This window comes from Nannospalax galili, unplaced genomic scaffold, assembly GCF_000622305.1.
Source record: "Nannospalax galili isolate Female #2095 unplaced genomic scaffold, S.galili_v1.0 scaffold1250, whole genome shotgun sequence".
Lineage (NCBI taxonomy): Eukaryota > Metazoa > Chordata > Mammalia > Rodentia > Spalacidae > Nannospalax > Nannospalax galili.
In genome coordinates, this window is record NW_008328704.1 from 1,067,782 (window position 1) to 1,085,359 (window position 17,578).

The 17,578-nt window shown below is 59.8% G+C and overlaps 2 protein-coding genes across 7 annotated transcripts in view; one reads left to right on the top strand and one right to left on the bottom strand.

Moving 5' to 3' along the window:
• Positions 1-15,585, top strand: part of Aatk (apoptosis associated tyrosine kinase) — a 35,471-nt gene extending 19,886 nt beyond the window's left edge. For 2 of the 3 annotated variants that reach the window (XM_008828718.1, XM_008828734.2), the window contains exons 2-13: positions 1,437-1,570; positions 4,153-4,300; positions 6,539-6,618; positions 6,916-7,034; positions 7,193-7,280; positions 7,836-7,969; positions 9,432-9,516; positions 9,598-9,719; positions 10,196-10,345; positions 10,680-13,293; positions 13,637-13,834; positions 14,565-15,585. In XM_008828718.1, coding sequence (XP_008826940.1) covers positions 1,437-1,570; positions 4,153-4,300; positions 6,539-6,618; positions 6,916-7,034; positions 7,193-7,280; positions 7,836-7,969; positions 9,432-9,516; positions 9,598-9,719; positions 10,196-10,345; positions 10,680-13,293; positions 13,637-13,834; positions 14,565-14,813 — 4,121 coding nt within the window. In that variant the 3' untranslated portion in view covers positions 14,814-15,585. Of the gene's footprint in view, positions 1-1,436; positions 1,571-4,152; positions 4,301-6,538; positions 6,619-6,915; positions 7,035-7,192; positions 7,281-7,835; positions 7,970-9,431; positions 9,517-9,597; positions 9,720-10,195; positions 10,346-10,679; positions 13,294-13,369; positions 13,506-13,636; positions 13,835-14,564 lie in introns of all 3 variants that reach the window. The other variant, XM_008828728.3, reaches the window with a different exon arrangement.
• Positions 15,586-16,065: 480 nt separating this feature from the next.
• The window catches only part of Baiap2 (BAI1 associated protein 2), a 75,164-nt gene continuing 73,651 nt past the window's right edge, over positions 16,066-17,578 (bottom strand). For 3 of the 4 annotated variants that reach the window (XM_008828754.1, XM_029561339.1, XM_008828772.2), the window contains one exon: positions 16,066-16,486. In XM_008828754.1, the coding sequence (XP_008826976.1) occupies positions 16,417-16,486 (70 nt within the window). In that variant the 3' untranslated portion in view covers positions 16,066-16,416. The remainder of the gene's footprint in view (positions 16,487-17,578) is intronic. The other variant, XM_029561341.1, reaches the window with a different exon arrangement.

Below are 17,578 nucleotides of genomic sequence, written 5' to 3' on the forward strand. Positions count from 1 at the left end.
CACCAGATGGAGAAGGGAGAGATGGTTCACCATGGCAACAGCACAGTCCTCAGGGCCTCGCTGCTTCCTGGGGGTGCAGAGGCCTGTTCAGCACACCCGTGAGTCCACCCTGCAGTGGGCCCCATGCTTGCACTCATGTGGTACTTGGGGTGAGTACACAGCAACCCTTGTGTGGTGTGGACGTAGTTCACATATACAAGCATATACATACACAAACAAGAACAAACACACAGGACACATACATGCAGGCATGCGCAGAAACCCTGCCTGTGAAGGCCTCCAGAAGGGTGTTGGGTAGTGGGCCCACGAATGTACTCCCTCCTGTGGGTCTTTAGCTGTGAGCTGTTTATCCCGTCATCATAGCACAGGTTCTCTGCACTGGTGGCCCCTGCTCCCTGGTTCATTCCTTAGCCCTGCCTGGCCCTTATTCTGGCTCCCAAGGTCCCTCTCTTCACTAAGTGTGGGGTGGGGAGCATTCACGGAGGCCCAAGTAGGAAGTCCAGCCTGTGTTTGCAGCTGTCTGGGCCCTCAGGTTCATACTGTCTCCAGGAAGCCCTCCCAGCTGCCCCTTGGAAGAAGGCCTCCAGAGGATGTGGGGTGACTTAGGGCCTTCATGGTGAGGAAGGGCAGACTTAGGAGTTTATACTGTTCCCTAGCATACCTCTTTCTGTCTAGGGGACATGCTGTGCTGAGCTGGCCTCATGGGCCAGTTGTGAACACCAAATGTGCTGGGCCTACCCCTAGCTCTGGCTTTGCTGGGGTGCCCCAATTTGGGAGTAATATCTAGCTCAATAGTGGGGGGCTGGGAGCATGTCATATTGTCCCAAGCACCTCAGTTTCCCTGTCTGAGATGAGGGGGCTCATGTGGATCAGTAAAGGAGGGAGGTTCCTGCTGTCCCCAGGAGAGAAACAGCCCCAAGGAGACTTGGTGGAGGCAAGCAGAGGTCGGAGAACAGAGGCTCGCTGCTGCCCGGCAAAAGCAGTGCTACCTCCTCCTGTCGGCAGGCTCCCCACACCTTGGAGGTCAGTCAGGCCCTGGGCCTCAGAGCCTGGCCTCCAGCTGGCCAGTGCCACAGCTCAGCTCCATGATTTGCCCTGCCTGGCAGGGTCCTTAGCATCCTTCCAGCCCCAGAGTGGACAGAGCAGGGTGACCCAAGCCCATGGGTGACACAAGGATGGGTCCTTCCATAGCCTGGACCCTGACCTCACAGAGAGCTATCTGCAAATTGGACAACTGAGCCCACACTGGCCACCCCACCAGGACTGTAGGCTCTGGCTCTCGGGCCTTGTCCAAGAGCAGGGTCTTGGGCTGGCCTCTCAGAGCAAGGAGGCAGGTGCTGAGGCTCAGCCCAAGCTGTGGTGAGTCCAGGGTGGGAAGGGGGCTGAGGTAAGGACAGAGTAGCCACCTGAGCCCCTTGTGCCCTGCTTTCTTGCAGACGGAGCCCCACTCGGTGAGCTGTCCTGGTCGTCTTCCCTTGCCGTGGTCGCTGTGTCCTTCTTGGGGCTCTTCACCATCACTGTCCTCATGCTGGCCTGCCTGTGCTGCAAGAAGGGGGGCATCGGGTTCAAGGTGAGGGCGGCACACGGCATCCACCGGGCACCCAGCTCCCCTCCCTCCTGGGCTGTCATGATGGCTGTTTCTCTGGAACCACCTGGGGACTTCCAGATCCCCTTGCCTGGTATCTCACAGCCCCTCTTCTGAGGGCTCTTGGGAACCCCTGTTCACTGCCCCCTCATTTGGGAACCCCCTGTGTAGACATGACCTCATGCTGTCCCATTCCAGTGCCACGTCAGGCCAGTAGTACCCAGGGAGGCTGAGAATGACCTGAAGGGCCACCCGGGGCTCCTGAAAGGTCAAGACTCCAAGGGAAGAGGCTGTCTCTGTGGGGAACCTTAGGTCTCATTGGGAAAGTGAAGCCACGCAGACAGGCTCCCCAGTGCAGGGACCATCACTGGGGGCTCCCTTAGTCTGGGCATCTTCTGCCCAGGAGGCATGTATCCAACCCCAGAAGCCAGAGCACCTGTCCGTGGCCACAGCACCGCCCTATTTGTGGAGTGTCCACTGAGGCCCATGGCCTTCACTACACTGTCCCTGGGAGGCTGGACTCTAGAACTGAGGTCTCTGCTCCAATGATGGAGGTCAAGGGATATCCCTCCATCTTTCCAGCCCCTTGGCCACCCCCATCATACTGTGGCTGTGACCAGGGAAGAAATTTCAGGGAGGCGCCACCAGGGCCTGTGGGGGCCACGGTCTTGCCCGTCAGCACATTGCAGCCTGGCCGGAGCCCTCATCATTCCCTCTCCCACATGGGGCCGCAGGCCCAGCAGGTCAGATTCCTGCACTGAAGAGGTCAGGGCAGGAGGAGCCTGTGGCTGAGCACAGTACTCCATCTGTATTTCAGGGGCACCTCCCCACTGGGTGACCTGCACCCAGCTGCTGTTACCTTGTTTTAGAGTCCCAGGACCTGGCAGCACCAACCAGGGGAGCTAAGTGCCCGAGTGGCAGTGGGGGAGGTTGTGGAGCGTGCTCTGCCCTGGTGCAGCGGGGGACACGATCCCCTGACCACAGGCACGCAGCAGGCTGGCCAGGCAAGGCAGCTGCTTTCCTGGAGGGTCCTGAGGGCAGAGCCTCGAGGTCATGGGGGTGGTTGTGGGAACTCAGGGTGGGCCTTTTGTGGTCATTGTGTTGCAGCCCCTCCTGGGGCCCCAAGAACAAGGCCCCACACAAGGACCAGCAGCTGCCCCTCCTACCCGTGCCCTCCCCACCTCCTTGGGAACATGGTGCCCAGAACATTCTGACCACAGTGTGCCTTGATGGGAGGACCATTACCTCCTGCTTCCACAGTGGGCTCCCTGCTGGAGCTGTGCTGGGCAGGGGCTGGCAGCCCCAATGCTCACCCTGTGCTACCTGATCACCCGCTGTGCTGGTGGGACCTGGCTGGCCCTTAGGCCGCAAGGGCAGGTAACAGCTAGAGTCAGAGCTGATGGAGATCGGGGAGGTGGGCGGCTGCAAAGCCCACGTGTGTGGGAGGACCAGAGGGGCTTTCTGGGCTCTGGGGAGGGAGAGTTGCCACAGATACCCATGGCTCTGTGCTCAGAGTACAGACCAGGGCTGGCCAGCAGGAACAGAGGGCCACTCCCTTTATAGAAAGACAAATGACTTGGGGAAAGGAGAGATCCCCAGGGTGCATTTAGCTCTCTGTCCATAGGAGCACAGCCTGGAGTGGGCAGCCAGACTCCAGCTCTGTGGGAGTCCTCAGGCCTCAGAGCCTCAGTTCCCCACCTGGGCAGGAGTAAGGGGTAGGGCAGAGTGGCGGGGAGACTTGCCCAGCTTTTAGGACGAGCTGCTTTTGCTGTGTCCTTTTTGTTTGTTTTTGTTTTGTTACTGCTTTATTTCATTTGTTTTGTGGTGCTGGTCAGTGCTCTGCCACTGACCACATCCTTGTTTTAAATCAGGAGGTGACCTGTCCCAGACTAGGTCTCTGGGAATGTGCTCTGCATGCACGGGGTGGAGGTAGGGGTGCTCTCTCTCAGGCAGATGCATTGCAGAATAACGCCCTGCTCAGAAGTGGCCACCCAGGCTGCCTAGCAGCAGACTCTTGAGGGGTGTGGGGCACTAGTCGGGGCACAGTGGGGCAAGGGGCCACCAGCTGTATATAGGTAGGTGGCAGAGGTAAGGCAGTGGGCAGGTGTCCTATCCAGAGGTGGACATGGTCCCTGGGCTCCCTGCTCCTTGCCCAGCTGGGGGTGAGGACACCTAGTTACTTCTCCCAGGGATGGGTGGTGGAGCCCCTACAGCTGTGAATCCGCCACAAGCCGGGCCGGACCACCAGCAGAGTCCACAAGCGAAGGGCTGCTGGGGTATGGGTGGCCCTAGTCGCTCTGCATCTGTCCCTTGACCCCTGCCTCCAGCCCTTCCCCCAGGCAGGGCTCCACTAGGGATGCCCCACCTGAGGCCCTCGGCCCCCTCCTGGGACAGCTGTGCCAAGGAGGCAGGGCTTTCGAGCAGGTGTGCGAGGCCAGGCACAGGGGCACGAGGGCAGGGCCCCAGCTCCAGCGTCCAGTCTAGTCAAGCTCTGAGAAAACAGACTTTTTGGAGCCTGCCTCGGTGGTACACCGCTCATGACCTGTGCTGGCCGGCCTGACCTGCAGGAGTTTGAGAATGCTGAGGGGGACGAGTATGCGGCCGACTTCTCGGCAGAGGGCTCCCCGGCCGCAGCCGCGCAGAACGGGCCCGACGTGTACGTGCTGCCCCTCACTGAGGTCTCCCTGCCTATGGCCAAGCAGCCAGGTCGTTCAGGTGAGTGGGACAGGTAGGGTGGGGTGGGCCTACCTCTCCATTATGTGTTGAGGTCAGCAGGCTGTGGAGGCCTGAGAACTGGGTCCTGGAGGTGGGCACAGGAAGGGCTGGGCATGCTCAGGGCCATATGCAGTCGTAGGAGGCTGAGCTGTGGTTGGAAGGTGCATATACCCCCTTCAGGATCTAGGGTCCAACTGTCAGCAGGCTTGAAGGTAGCCTTATGTCTGTCACTTCCCTGTCCGAGGGGCTGTTATACAGAGGATGTGGTGGTGCAGTGGGGCTGGGGGAAGCCAGTGCTTTTGTTCTGGGATTAGTCACCCTTCTCTGTTGTATCCAGGGTGCTTGGCCCCAGATCCTTGCCCAACCCTATAGGAACGTGGCCTCTGATGCCTACCAAACAGGGCCTGCCCGCACAGCAAAGGGGTACAAGGGGTCAAGGAGAGGGCTGGGACCCACCTGAGGAGCAAGTATAGTCAGGGCCTCTGCCTGTGTCTCCCTTTTCCTTTGCCTGTTCCTCATTTGCCCTCATCCTGGAGTCTCTCATAGGCTCTAGAGGTGACAGGTAAATGGCCAAGTTTTAGAACCCCGGTTCTGTCCTGGTCAGAGTGGTGTCATTGAACTCTGACCTCCATAGCAGTCAGTGCTCAGGCCTTGTCTGCCTGGAAACTCCAGCCAAGGGCTGACCCTCACCGTCCACCTGACAGCTCTGGGAACGATGCTGAGGGTGTCAAGCTGAGAGGGATACTGGCGTCAACAGTCTGTGTCGGTACCACGCAGGGCTCATTACTGTGGTGACCAGCAGGCCGCTCTCCCCATCCTGATCCTAGCTCAGCTGCTACCACAATGCTTCCCACCAAGGGCCCGGCCTGCATCATGGAATAGAACTTTCAGTTCCTGTCTGGGCCTACAGGGACCTAGATGGAACATCCAGTCACCTGGTCCAGGACTGCACGCATGTCCCTATGGCAGCTGTCCTCAGCACCTCGTAAGAGGGCTTGGCTGTGCAAGGGCTCAGGCCTTCCTAGGGGCTTGGGTGTCTCCTAGACACTTCTGGGAGTGAGTGAGAGCCAGAGGCTGGCTGGGGGCATTGCCCGCCTGGACTGAACCTGGGCTTGTCAGTATAGAGCCAGAGGTGCACTTGAAACACATAGATTCTCTAACCTACCAGTAACCCACCCACCCCAGAAGAGTGGAGCTGGGAGAGAGGCTCTGTTCCTCCCTTGCTATAGCTGTTGTTTTCTGGGGCCATCCTCTTCTAAGGAATGAGAGATTTGAGGTGAGGCTAGGGTTGGAAACAGCAGAGGATATGTTTCCAGGCCAGGTCCCCCACTCTATCCTGCCCTCCAGCCTTCAGTGCCAGCACACTCCTACCCCCATGGCTACTCTGGTGTCCACTGTCAGGACCCCAGACTTGCTCTGGGACAAGTGAGGTCTTGGAGACCCCACGGTAGAAGAGACACATCCAGACAGACTGCGGTCGGGGGCCAAGTCTCAAGACACAGGGCCCAAGGGGACGCTTACCCTGAACTGGGCACCAAGCCAACATTCCCTGGGCTTCTGGTCCCTGGAGGCTGACCCTTCTCTTAGACACTCCCAGTAGCCAGGCTCAGCTGCTGCCCACCCTGGCCTTCTGGGCAGTCAGCGTGGGAGCAGAATTCGGGGAATCCAAGGGGACCATGAGTGGATACAGTGAGCCCTGGCCCCTTCTCTGCCCACATTGACCCTTCCTCCCCACTGACCTTACTCAGCCTGGCCTACAGGGAGAATGGGCCCAGTGTATCCCGTACAGGGCTGTGCCAAGCAGCCCCCAACAAAGGGCCTTTGGTGTGCCTAGTGCATGAATGCCAGCCTGTGGCAGGGGTGGGGGGTGGGCTGCTCCAGTGCCCTCCCCAGGCCTCGCACCAGCCTCTTGCCCCCGCCATCTGCCTGACTGGTATCACCCGTGCATCTGCTCTAGGCCCTGCGGTCTGGGTCTGGCTTATCCCTGTGACTCTGGGCACCCTTCCCCTGGCCTAATCAGAGATATGCCTGGATGGAGATTGGACTCTATGGCTCTGCTGACAGCAGCCACCCCAGATCTCAAGACTCTGGCCCCTGATGGTCAGCTCCCAGAGGTGGCCTCCACTTTAGGAGAGCCTCCTGGACTGTGGAACTTAAGAGTAACTCCCTGGGGCCTGGAAAGGAACATGGAGAGGTAACAGTGGTCAGGCAAGTCCTGAGCTTCCTGTGCTGTTACAGTGCAGCTTCTCAAGTCCACGGACCTGGGCCGGCACAGCCTTCTATACCTGAAGGAGATCGGCCACGGCTGGTTCGGGAAGGTAGGTACACCTCAGGGTGGTGGGAGCGGCAGGGTGTGGGCTTGCTTCTCCTGGGAGCCCCTTAGGGAGGGGGCTCTTCCCCACCCCCCAACCAGGCACTTGGGTCCTTCTTCCTCATTGTGGGTCCTAGAGATCAAGAACAGTGGGGGCCTTGGAGGTGGATTCTGGCAGAGTATTCTAGCTAGAGGGCTTGGTGGGAGGCTGAGGTACTGTGAGCCCAGTAACCTTTCCTGTGGAGACTAGAAATGGAGCTCAGGAAAGGGCCCTGGTGACGAAGACGCCTGTCGCATCTGGCAGGTGTTCTTGGGGGAGGTGCAGTCAGGCGTCAGTGGCACGCAGGTGGTGGTGAAGGAGCTGAAGGCCAGCGCCAGTGTTCAGGAGCAGATGCAGTTCTTGGAGGAGGCGCAGCCCTACCGGTGGGTGGCATGGGGGAGCGGGGGACCCAGCAGAGTGGGAGAGACAGGCGGTTGTGGGGAGGGAAGGGCTGTGCTGGGGCCTGGCTGGGTAACAAAGGCCAGCTCTGTGCTGTGCCCCGCTCCCGCCCTCTGAGTCAGCAGCTTGTGGGCTCTTGCAGGGCCCTACAGCACAGCAACCTGCTTCAGTGTCTGGCCCAGTGTGCCGAGGTCACCCCCTACCTGCTGGTTATGGAGTTCTGTCCACTGGTGAGTGGCTACCTGGGGAGGGGTGTTGCTTCTCAGGTCTCTGCCCTGAAAGGGAGTGGGGAGCCTTTCTGAGCTGGGTTCCTCTCCTGCCCTGCCTTTGGGGACCTCCCAGCACCTTTAAAGTGGAATCTCAGTAGGTCCTGACCCCTCTGCCTCCCAGTGGAGGCCTGTTCAGAGGGAGGGCTATGGAGGCTTGGGCAGTGTGCTCCCATAAGCTTCTCATCTGCCTAAGCTCTCGGAGCAGTCTGGGTGGTGGTTTAGCACGGAGTGTCCTGGGCCAGCCACAGGGCTCACACAACTCCCTGGGGCAGACCCTGAGTCCTGAGCCTGCACAATGCCCCTTGAGCCCCTTTTACATGCATTGCTCTGGTGCCAAGCGGAAGTCACCCGTGCTGAAGCCCCTATGGCAGTGTTGGAACGCAGGCCCCCTGGAGCTGGCTTTGTGACCGTTAGGGCTGCTCTCCGATCCTCTGGTCACCAGCTCCAGGTTCTCTCCAGGGTGAAGCCATAGGCTTGTGCCTAGCGGGCAGGTGACTGTGTGCTGTCTCTTGACAGGGGGACCTCAAAGGTTACCTGCGGAGCTGCCGGGTGACAGAATCCATGGCACCTGACCCCCTGACCCTGCAGCGTATGGCCTGTGAGGTGGCCTGTGGGGTCTTGCATCTACATCGCCACAACTATGTGCACAGGTGAGGGCTGGTGAGGCCAGCCAGGCTATGGCCACAAAGCCCCAGGCTGGTCCCCCAATGCCTTGACCCTCATATGGGATGCCTCTGTGCCTGGCGTCCTTGCTTCAGGAAGGCTATATGGTGACCCTGCTTTTCAGGGCCTTGTGAACGGGGTTCAGCTACACAGCATCAAATAGCCATTCTGCAAGGAATTTTATATTTCTTAAAATTGAGAAGACTGGGGCTTGAAACCCGCTTTGCAGGACAATTAAATGGAGAAGCCTATATTGTCTGCCATAGCATAGCGGTCAGCCACACTTGGGCCCCACATCAACCCCGGTCTGTCTCCCTCAGGCTGTAAAGGGAGTGGCTGGGCTGGCCCTGCAGTGGGGGTGGGAGGGGTGCTCTGTCCTGCCTCTGGTGATCTAAAGACAGGCCAGGACACCCAGCCTCCTATGAGCCAGGGGGAAGAAGTGGCGATGGACAAGTGGCCCTGCCAGCCCCGGCGCCGCACAGGCCGTCCTCCCCAACAATATCCTGGTGCTGAGTGATGACACAGGCGACTCCAGCATCAGTGATTTTGTTGAAGAGGGCAGCTGCCAGCCTCCTGTCCCGCCTGCCGCCTAGACCCAGCTGCCCTGCCCACAGACATGGACCTAGACCACCCCACCCTGCAGCTGTCCCCCAGCATAGTCCTCTTGGGGTTGAGGCAGGCCAGGGTGGCTCCATCCTCACCCCAAGAGTCCTCGGCACAGAAGCAGGATGGCAGATGCAGATGTACCCCACACACTCTGTTGCCCTGTGCCCCAAATATCCAAGTAGCCTCCAATCAAGCAAGAGGTGAAAGCCAGCAGGCCGCTGAGTTGGAGGAATTCCTGAGGTGACCTTCATGCTACATAGTTGGATGCTGTATGCCCTAGCCTCTTCTGGGCCTCAGCTCCAGCTCTGTGTAGCAGGGCAGGCCTAGGCTCTGGATCCTGGGCTCAGTGCTGTCAGGACCCCTTGAGACACTCTAGGCCTCAGTTTCCTCATTAATCCCCACCACCCAGGGAGTTGGGTGATGGTGCAGTGGGGGTGGGAGGGTAATGTTCCTAGAAGGACACAGCTGACTGGCAAGGCCAGGGCTCTGTGACTTGGGGCCACTGCTGGCTAGGTCGGCAGATGGGTGTCCCAGCAGAAGGGTAGACGAGGCTGGGTTCCAGCACTGACTGGGCAGCACCTTGCTGGGGCCCTTGCCCTAGCCTTTATTCTCATGAGCATGATCCTGTTTGAAGTGCTGTCCACATAGACCTTCCGATGTACCTGGTGCAGGGTGTGGTGCCAGGGCTTGGACACAGAGGGCAGCCTCTCAGATATCCCTTCTTCCTGCCTGGCTATGCCCAGGACCCCCTGAGGGACAAGCCACCCAGCTGTGGGAAAAGGACCCACAGTGCTGGACACCCCAGCCTGGCACACCTTGCTGACCCTGCCCCCTACCCTGCAGCGACCTGGCCTTGCGGAACTGCCTGCTTACAGCTGACCTGACGGTGAAGGTTGGCGACTACGGCCTGTCACATTGCAAATACAGGGTGAGTGGGGGCAGGCAGAGCCTGCATGCAGGGGTGGCTGCTGACTAGAGCTGACCCCTATCCTGTCCCCATGTGCTACAGGAAGACTACTTCGTAACTGCTGATCAGCTGTGGGTGCCGCTGCGCTGGATCGCGCCTGAGCTGGTGGACGAGGTGCATGGCAACCTGCTAGTGGTGGATCAGACCAAGACCAGCAATGTGTGGTGAGTGCAGGCCTGGCCTCTGGGAGGACCACAGTGTCAGACCTTGCAGCTGCTTGGTCCTTGCAGCTGGTTTGCAGTTCTGCCCCACCCACATTCCCATATCCTTCAGGCTGGTGAGTCAGCATGCTCACGCCTGCCACCCTGTGGCCTCATGAGGTCACACATGGGCTACAGGTGCCAAGTGGTCCCAGTGCTGGTAGAGGAACTGCCTTGACAACCAAACTGTCTCCAAGACAAGGCCAATTGACATCTACCAACATTGGGGCCAAAGTGTAGATGTAGTTAGAAACCCAGCGTGAGCAGCTGTCATGGGCCACGCGTCTGTGGGATACAGTTTTGGCTTGTACCTGTACCCCTGGAAAGGAGCAGCTGATGGGGTACTGCACTCTGGTCCTGGGAAGGCTGGCATGATGGTAGGTGGTCAGGGGTCCTGTTCGGCTGTGCACAGCCACATCTCACTGTGACTGCTCCTGCAGGTCCCTGGGCATAACCATCTGGGAGCTCTTCGAATTGGGTGCACAGCCCTACCCCCAGCACTCGGACCGGCAGGTGCTGGCTTACGCCGTCCGAGAGCAGCAGCTCAAGCTACCCAAGCCCCAGCTGCAGCTGACTCTGTCTGATCGCTGGTGAGGACACCACCATCCTGGACAGGAAGGCCGGGGGGGCACAGGTGGCTGCACTTCACAGCCTGGGGTGTTGTACCCCTACCTCCTCTTCCCTATGGCCTCTGGGACCCTCTGAAATGCCCCTGAGTCTCTGTAGCCTCAAGGATGGGGGAATCCCAGGACAGGTACCCCCGACCTCCTCCCCAGACCGTGGCATTGCCTTGGGAGAGTGCCTTAACTGCCCCCAAGGTACCCTGAGTGGGAGGGTGACTGGCTGTCCCTGGAGGGCAGGTTCCACCCTTGGCCAGTGTGCCTCTGGATGTGGCCAGGGCCACCCATGGGGACCTCCCGGCAGGTACGAGGTGATGCAGTTCTGCTGGCTGCAGCCAGAGCAGCGGCCCACAGCTGAGGAGGTCCACCTGCTGCTGTCCTACTTGTGCGCCAAGGGTACCACCGAAGTGGAGGAGGAGTTTGAGCGGCGCTGGCACTCCCTGCGGCCTGGTGGCAGCACCGGGTCAGGTTCCACAGGCCCCGCGCTGGGTGCTGCCGCTGAACTTGCTGCTGCCTCATCCTTCCCGCTGCTGGAGCAGTTCATGGGGGACGGCTTCCACGTGGACGGTGACGACGTGCTGACCGTAACCGAGACAAGCCACGGCCTCAACTTCGAATACAAGTGGGAGGCTGGCTGCGGTGCTGAGGCGTTTCCATCCCCGGGGGGTGCATGTAGCCCTGGCTCTGGAGCACGCCTGCGGGAGTTGTGTGCACCAGACAGTGCTCCACCTGGGGTGGTGCCGGTGCTCAGTGCACACAGCCCCTCAGTGGGCAGTGAATATTTCATCCGTCTGGAGGGGGCAGTGCCTGCGGCTGGCCACGACCCTGACTGTGCAGGCTGTGCCCCCAGCCCCCAAGCTGCAACTGACCAAGATGAAAATTCAGAGGGAAGCACCACTGCCTCACTGGTCATGGAGCCACTGCTGGGCCATGCACCCCCGACTGGGGGCCTGTGGGACCCCTGTGACCACCATCCAGGCAGGAGGCAGGAACTGTCCTCCCTGTCACGATCACCTTCTCTTGGGGCCCTGATGCTGGCAGAGACCAGGGATGAAGATGTAGACTGGAGCGTGGCCACCTTCTGCCCACCCTTCTTTGATGACCCACTGGGTGTATCACCCTCTGGGAGCCCTGAGGCCCAGCCATCCCCCAGTGATGAGGAGCTGGAGGAGGGCAAGGCAGGGAGGGCTGCCCAACATGGACACTGGAGCTCTAATATGTCAGCCAACAATAACAGTGGCAGCCGGGACCCAGAGTCCTGGGATCCTGGCTATGTGAGTAGCTTCACAGACAGCTACAGGGATGACTGCTCCAGCCTAGAGCAGACCCCACGGGCCTCCCCTGAGCTTGGCTACCACCTGGCCCAGGAGGATCCCAGAGAGTTTCTGCCTGAGCCTCTAGCAGCCTCTCCCAGTCAGGAGCCAAATCGCTGCTTCAGCCTACCCCCTCTGTGTCCTACCAAGAGCCTGTCACCTGCTGCCTGCCTGGTCACATCCCCCTGGACAGAGGCAGCTGTAGGTGGAGATGAAAACCTCCATGTGGAACCCAAGCTTGGCCAGGATGCTGAGGGCTCTGCTTGGCTCCAACCACCCCTTCTTTCTGTCCCTTCCCCATCCCACGAGGGAGCGCCACTTCCCTCAGAGGAAGCAAGTGCCCCTGACACCCTGCCTGCATCCCCCACGCCTGCTGCTGGCAGCTGGGTGACTGTCCCCAAGTTGGCCCCCACCCTGGACAGCAGCAGCTCCCCGGGGTTAGAGGCACCCAGCAGTGAGGATGAGGACACGACTGAGGCCACATCAGGCGTTTTCACTGACGTGTCCAGTGACGGCCCACAAACTGAGAAGCCAGGTGTAGTGCCAGCCTTGCGCTGTCTGCAGAAGCAGGTGGGGACTCCTGACTCCTTGGACTCTCTGGATATCCCATCTTCAGCCAGTGACGGTGGTTGTGAGGTCTTGATCCCGTCGGTTGCTGGTCCCCCTGGTGGGCAGCCTCGTGCCCTGGATAGTGGTTATGACACAGAGAACTATGAATCTCCCGAGTTTGTTCTCAAGGAGGCTCATGAGTCCAGTGAGCCTGAGGCCTTCGGGGAGCTGGCCTCAGAGGGTGACAGCCCAGGGCCCGAGACTCGGCTCTCTGTCTCCCTTGGTGGCCTCAGTGAGAAAAACCCCTACAGAGACTCTGCCTACTTCTCAGATCTGGATGCTGAGTCTGAGCCTACCTTTGGCTCTGAGACATGCAGTGGGGTCCAGGACCCCCAGAAGGAACCAGGCCTGAAAAGCCCACAGAGTCCTGGGCAGCCGGATGTTCAGGTTTTCCCCCGACCTGGAGTGACGAGGGAGGCCCCAGGCACTGACCCCAGGGAGGTGCTGTCCCCACCACAGCAGCCAGAGGAACCCTCGCCAGACAGTCCCAGGCCAGAGCCTCTTCAGGCTAAAGGCCCAGTCAAGGTACAGCCTGTGCCTGGCCCTAGCCACTCCAAATGTTTCCTGCTAACCCCAGTCCCACTGAGCTCAGAAGGCAATGGTATGGAGCCCCAGGGGCCCCTGGGACAATTGTCAGGGCCAGCCTGGCTGGGGCGGACCGGGAGCCCTGGCACACCCAGATCCCCGCTCTGCCTGGCTCTGCCTGGCCACTCTGGGGCTTTGGAGGGCCGGCCAGAGGAGGAAGAGGAGGACAGTGAGGACAGCGATGAATCGGATGAGGAGCTCCGCTGCTACAGCATCCAGGAGCCCAGCGAGGACAGTGAGGAGGAGTCCCCGGCTGTGCCCGTGGTGGTGGCTGAGAGCCAGAGCGCCCGAAATCTGCGCAGCTTGCTCAAGATGCCCAGCCTGCTCTCTGAGGCCTTCTGTGAGGACCTGGAACGCAAGAAGAAGGCTGTGTCCTTCTTCGATGACGTCACGGTCTACCTCTTCGACCAGGTGGGCTGCCGCTGCGGGCACTGCACGGGGCTGGGGGAGGGGACAGCCCCAGTCACACGACGCTCTGCCTCTCCAGGAGAGCCCCACCCGAGAGCTCGGGGAACCTTTCCCGGGTGTGAAGGAGTCTCCCCCTGCATTCCTGGAGGGCAGTCCCAGCTCACCCGGCGCCTCCAGCCAGCCTCAGCGGGCTGACGGCTCCACTCCGGAGGAGGGTGAGCGGGGGGCTGGGGTGGGGGGTGGGGGCACAGATGAGGTCTCGAGAGGGGCAGGCCCACGGTGTGGTATCATATGAAGCCGGGTGGGGGTCATAACATCACAACTGAGTCTGCAGCCTGACTTGCAGGTGGGTTCGAGTGGGATGAGGACTTCCCAATGGTGCCAGCCAAGGCTGCCTTGGCAACAGCACTGGACCCGGCCGCCCCTGCCCTGGCTGCACCGCCCACGACCGCTGCGCCCTTATCTCGTTTCACCGTGTCACCCACGCCTGCCTCCCGCTTTTCCATCACCCAGGTCTCTGACTCGGATGTCCAGTCAGTGGGAGGTGAGCACATCAGGGCCGAGGTGCGACTTCTTGAGGGGGCATGGGAGGAGTGCCAGTGGGGGAGGTAACCTGGAGGACTTCACCCTCTGAGCAGTGCACCTCCTGGCCCCGTGTCCAAGGGTACCTGGCCAGTGCCTTCTAGGCTCCAGGATCGGCCCTATCCCGCAGTTCTCCGCCCGACCTAGTTTCCCCTGCAACCTGCTGCAGCCTTGCCTCTAGAACGTTCCCAGCATGGTCTCCATGTGGACCATACCACCTCCTGGCAGATCTCAGATCTGGGCTTCTTGCCAGGAGCTCTTGTTGGGGCTCTAACCGGGGTGGTACCATAGCCCACTCGTCAGTCATGCACCCCCCTCCCCCGCCTGTATCAGGGCAGACTGCCCACGTGCTTCACAAGCTCCTTTCCCTCCCCCTCCCCTACATAGACCCAGCCCTTCCCTGGTTGCTTGTGGTCCTGGCAGCCGCCTTGAGGGAAGAGCTCCTCACCTTCACCCCTGGCACGAGGAAGCAATCTCCTTGTTTGGGCCTCAGTTTCCCCAGGTGTAGGACATAAAGGGCATTTGCTAAGGATTACTGGATCTGTCCGGGTAACAGAGCAGCAAGAGCAACGGATCCGTCTCCCCTCTAGACACAGGCCTAGGCCCACACGTGGGCCAGGAAGGGTTGTAAGCATGGGTGGGATAGTGCGAACCTGTCTCTGGTCATGCTCACACCACACCCCCTTTGCCAGGCCCTGTGGCAAGTGCTGGGGGCAGGTACACAGAGGCTTGAGACCCAGATAGTTCCACCCTTCGGAGGCTGGCATCACTGGACCCCCTGCCATTGTTCGGGCAGCAGCAAGGATGGTAACTGGGAATGGATGGGGACCATCGGGAGCCCCCACAGCATCCTGGAGGAGCAGGCCTGTCTCCAGCCCTGGATGACACCGGGGTGTGCATCTGCTCTGTGTTATCCTGGTGGCAGGATGTGTCCTGGGTAGACACTGGGGTTTGCTAGCCCCTGGAGATGCCTGTAGCCCAAGAACCTGTGAGCGTCCATACGCATATCATACACCTTCAAGAAGGGTTTCTGCAAGCCCAGGTGACGTCACTAGTCCCCACCCTTTCTCGGTGGCTGTTGTTGGACTGGTTGGCTCCCAGTGGGGACTACCCACCCCTGGCCGATGTGTTCATATGATACTTAGCCAGGCCCCAAGATGGCTTCAAGCCTGCAGGTCCCCTTCTGATCCTTCCACCCTTCTGACCTGGGTGTGGGTTTACTCAGAGCAAGGACAGGCCCTGAGCTCAAAGCCTGTGGCATGTCCCCTTCACTGCCTCTGAGAAGCCCTTCCCCACAGGTTCCGCCTGGGCCGTTCTGGCTGCCTAGGTCCTGCCAAGTAGCAGAGGTTTCAGACTGCCGCCTCAGAGAGACCCTCTCCTGGGTGGTGCAGGCAGCTCTCCTCAGCAGAGTAGTGCCCTGCCCTACACCCTGGTGGCCAAGAGCAGGGTGTGGGGCTCCTGCCTGCAGGCAGGGCTGGGAGAAAGCAGGGCTGGGGTGGGGCAACACAGGGAGTATTTTTATAACTTGGAGTGAATGGAAATGGGGTGATTCTAAGTTATTGTTGCCAAAGACATGTAAAGTTTATTGTTGCTTTTGGGGAGCACTTGTTTTTCGTGTTTTTCTTTTTTTAAATTAGTTTGAGGCTTAGGATGCTGGTGCAATGATTTTCTTGTTCCTTGTTTTTTAAGAGAAACCAAGCTAACAAAAAACCACCTTTTGTGCTCAGTATTTCCTTTTGGGTCTCGACCGCCCTGAGGAGATGGTGGACAGGGTGGAGCCCAGCTGCTCTCTACCCTTTCAACCCTGTGTGCCAGGTGGGAAGGTGCTTTCGACCATCTTTTCCTGCCCTCAAGCTGGCTAAGGACAGATGAAGAGGGACCTGCCAGGCCTTTCCAATGAGCCACCTGCCTGTCCAGACTGACCCTCAGCCCAGGGAGGCAGAACAGTGGCAAGCAGCTCTGCCTGGGTCTTCCTTCTCCCTCTCTAGCACTGCTGTCCATCTCATGGCACCACACCGTGTTATATCTGATAAAGTTCTACAAAAGGCCTTGCCTTTCAGCCACGTCCAGGAAACAGCTGGGAAGCTGGGCAGGGGCAGTGCAGTGTATATGAACGACGGCTCCAAAATGAGGGTGCAGGTGCCCCCTACCCTGCTCCTAGCCATGGACTAGGCCGACAGAGCACACACTGCACACAGTGGGCAGCTGTTTATTGACCAGATGTGTAGCTAAAAGCAGCAAGGGAGTGGGCTCCCTTCTGGCTACAAGCTGACAGAATGTCCGCCCATGTACAGGGTTCCACAGCTGGGACCAGTCACTTGCCCTCAGAGAGCTGGCCCTGTAGGCGCAGACCCATAACCAGTGGGCCTTGGCCTCTCAGGATGGCTACCTCCCCAGGAACACCTGGGATCCAGCCCAGGCCAGGCTAATGTAAGGCATAAATCTGCAGAGTGGGGTAAGGTGGTCTTCTCCAAACAGAACACGGAGCAATCACCCACTCAGCTGCATGGATGGGTGGGTGGGGGCAGCATGGCAATGCAGTAGTCAGCTGAGAAGTGGGGCTGACCTGTCATTGGTCACTGTTGGTTTCAGCTGGACATTGGCGAAAGGGTTCCTGAGGAAAGAAAAGCAGTTTCAGTTTGGGTGGGTGCCCTGGACAAGCGGTGCCACTCTGGCTACTACTCCTGAGACCCCCAGCACTGGACCCCAAAGGCCTATTTGCAGAGCTGAGTATTGTCTGAGACCGGCTAGCCCCCAGCACGGCCACCCTTTGTCAGCCCTCATGTTCCAGGCAGGGCAGCATAGTAGGTGGTGGTGGGGTCTAGCTGCTCCCCTCCTAACTCAGGGCCCTCTGACAGAGCCCTGAGGAAGACCTGCTGCAGTCTGGCAAGCTCCCACCCCAGGCTGAGCCCAAGGGGTGGGTGGCTGTGTCCCACTGTAGACAGCAAGCCACACAAACCAGCCCAGGCATGCAGAGAGCCGGGGTGGGGTGGGGGCACGCCGTAGACACGCAGACACGACAGACGTGAGGTGCACGTGCCCTGGCACCACAGGCTGGAGGATGGACACCACCTTGGCCAGACGGCAAATTCCTCTGCTAAGGGCTCGGCCACCTCCTCGTGTGGCAGCCGAGCCACCCGGGTGCCCCTTCGGCCATAGCTGATGCACAAACAGGACTTGAGACAAGAAGTGGAAATGGAACAGATGAGCACAGATGGGCTGCACCAGACCGGTCCTCCCGGCAGCCTGTCCTGCAGTTCCTGTCAGGCTTGGGAGGACCCACTCTGGTGGGGATGGCACAGAACAGGCGGGAGGGACCAGGCAGCTTCCATGGTGACAGCACAGATGGCGTGTGGACACGGGGACTTGAAGGCACAGGACTGTACTCCCAGGAAAGCATGCTTGGCACTGGAGCTATTACCTGGAGCCGGGTCACCTCGGCCCTGCTGGGTTTTTGGTTGGTGGCTGGCCCCAGGTTAGGGGTGCACACTCCGTTCAGAGTCCCCAGGAAGACCTACATGGGTAGAGTCTCCCTATGTTTTCCTGAAGACTGTTTTCTAAAAAATCTGAAAACACTTGGATTGTGTGAAGCACGGAGAAGAGACAGAGTCCATGCCGCCTTTCCCTCCTAGGCACTGTGTGCGTGGTTCCACGGCTGCCCATCTCTGCTTTGAGAGCCAGGGATTAAGGCCACTGTCCACTCTGC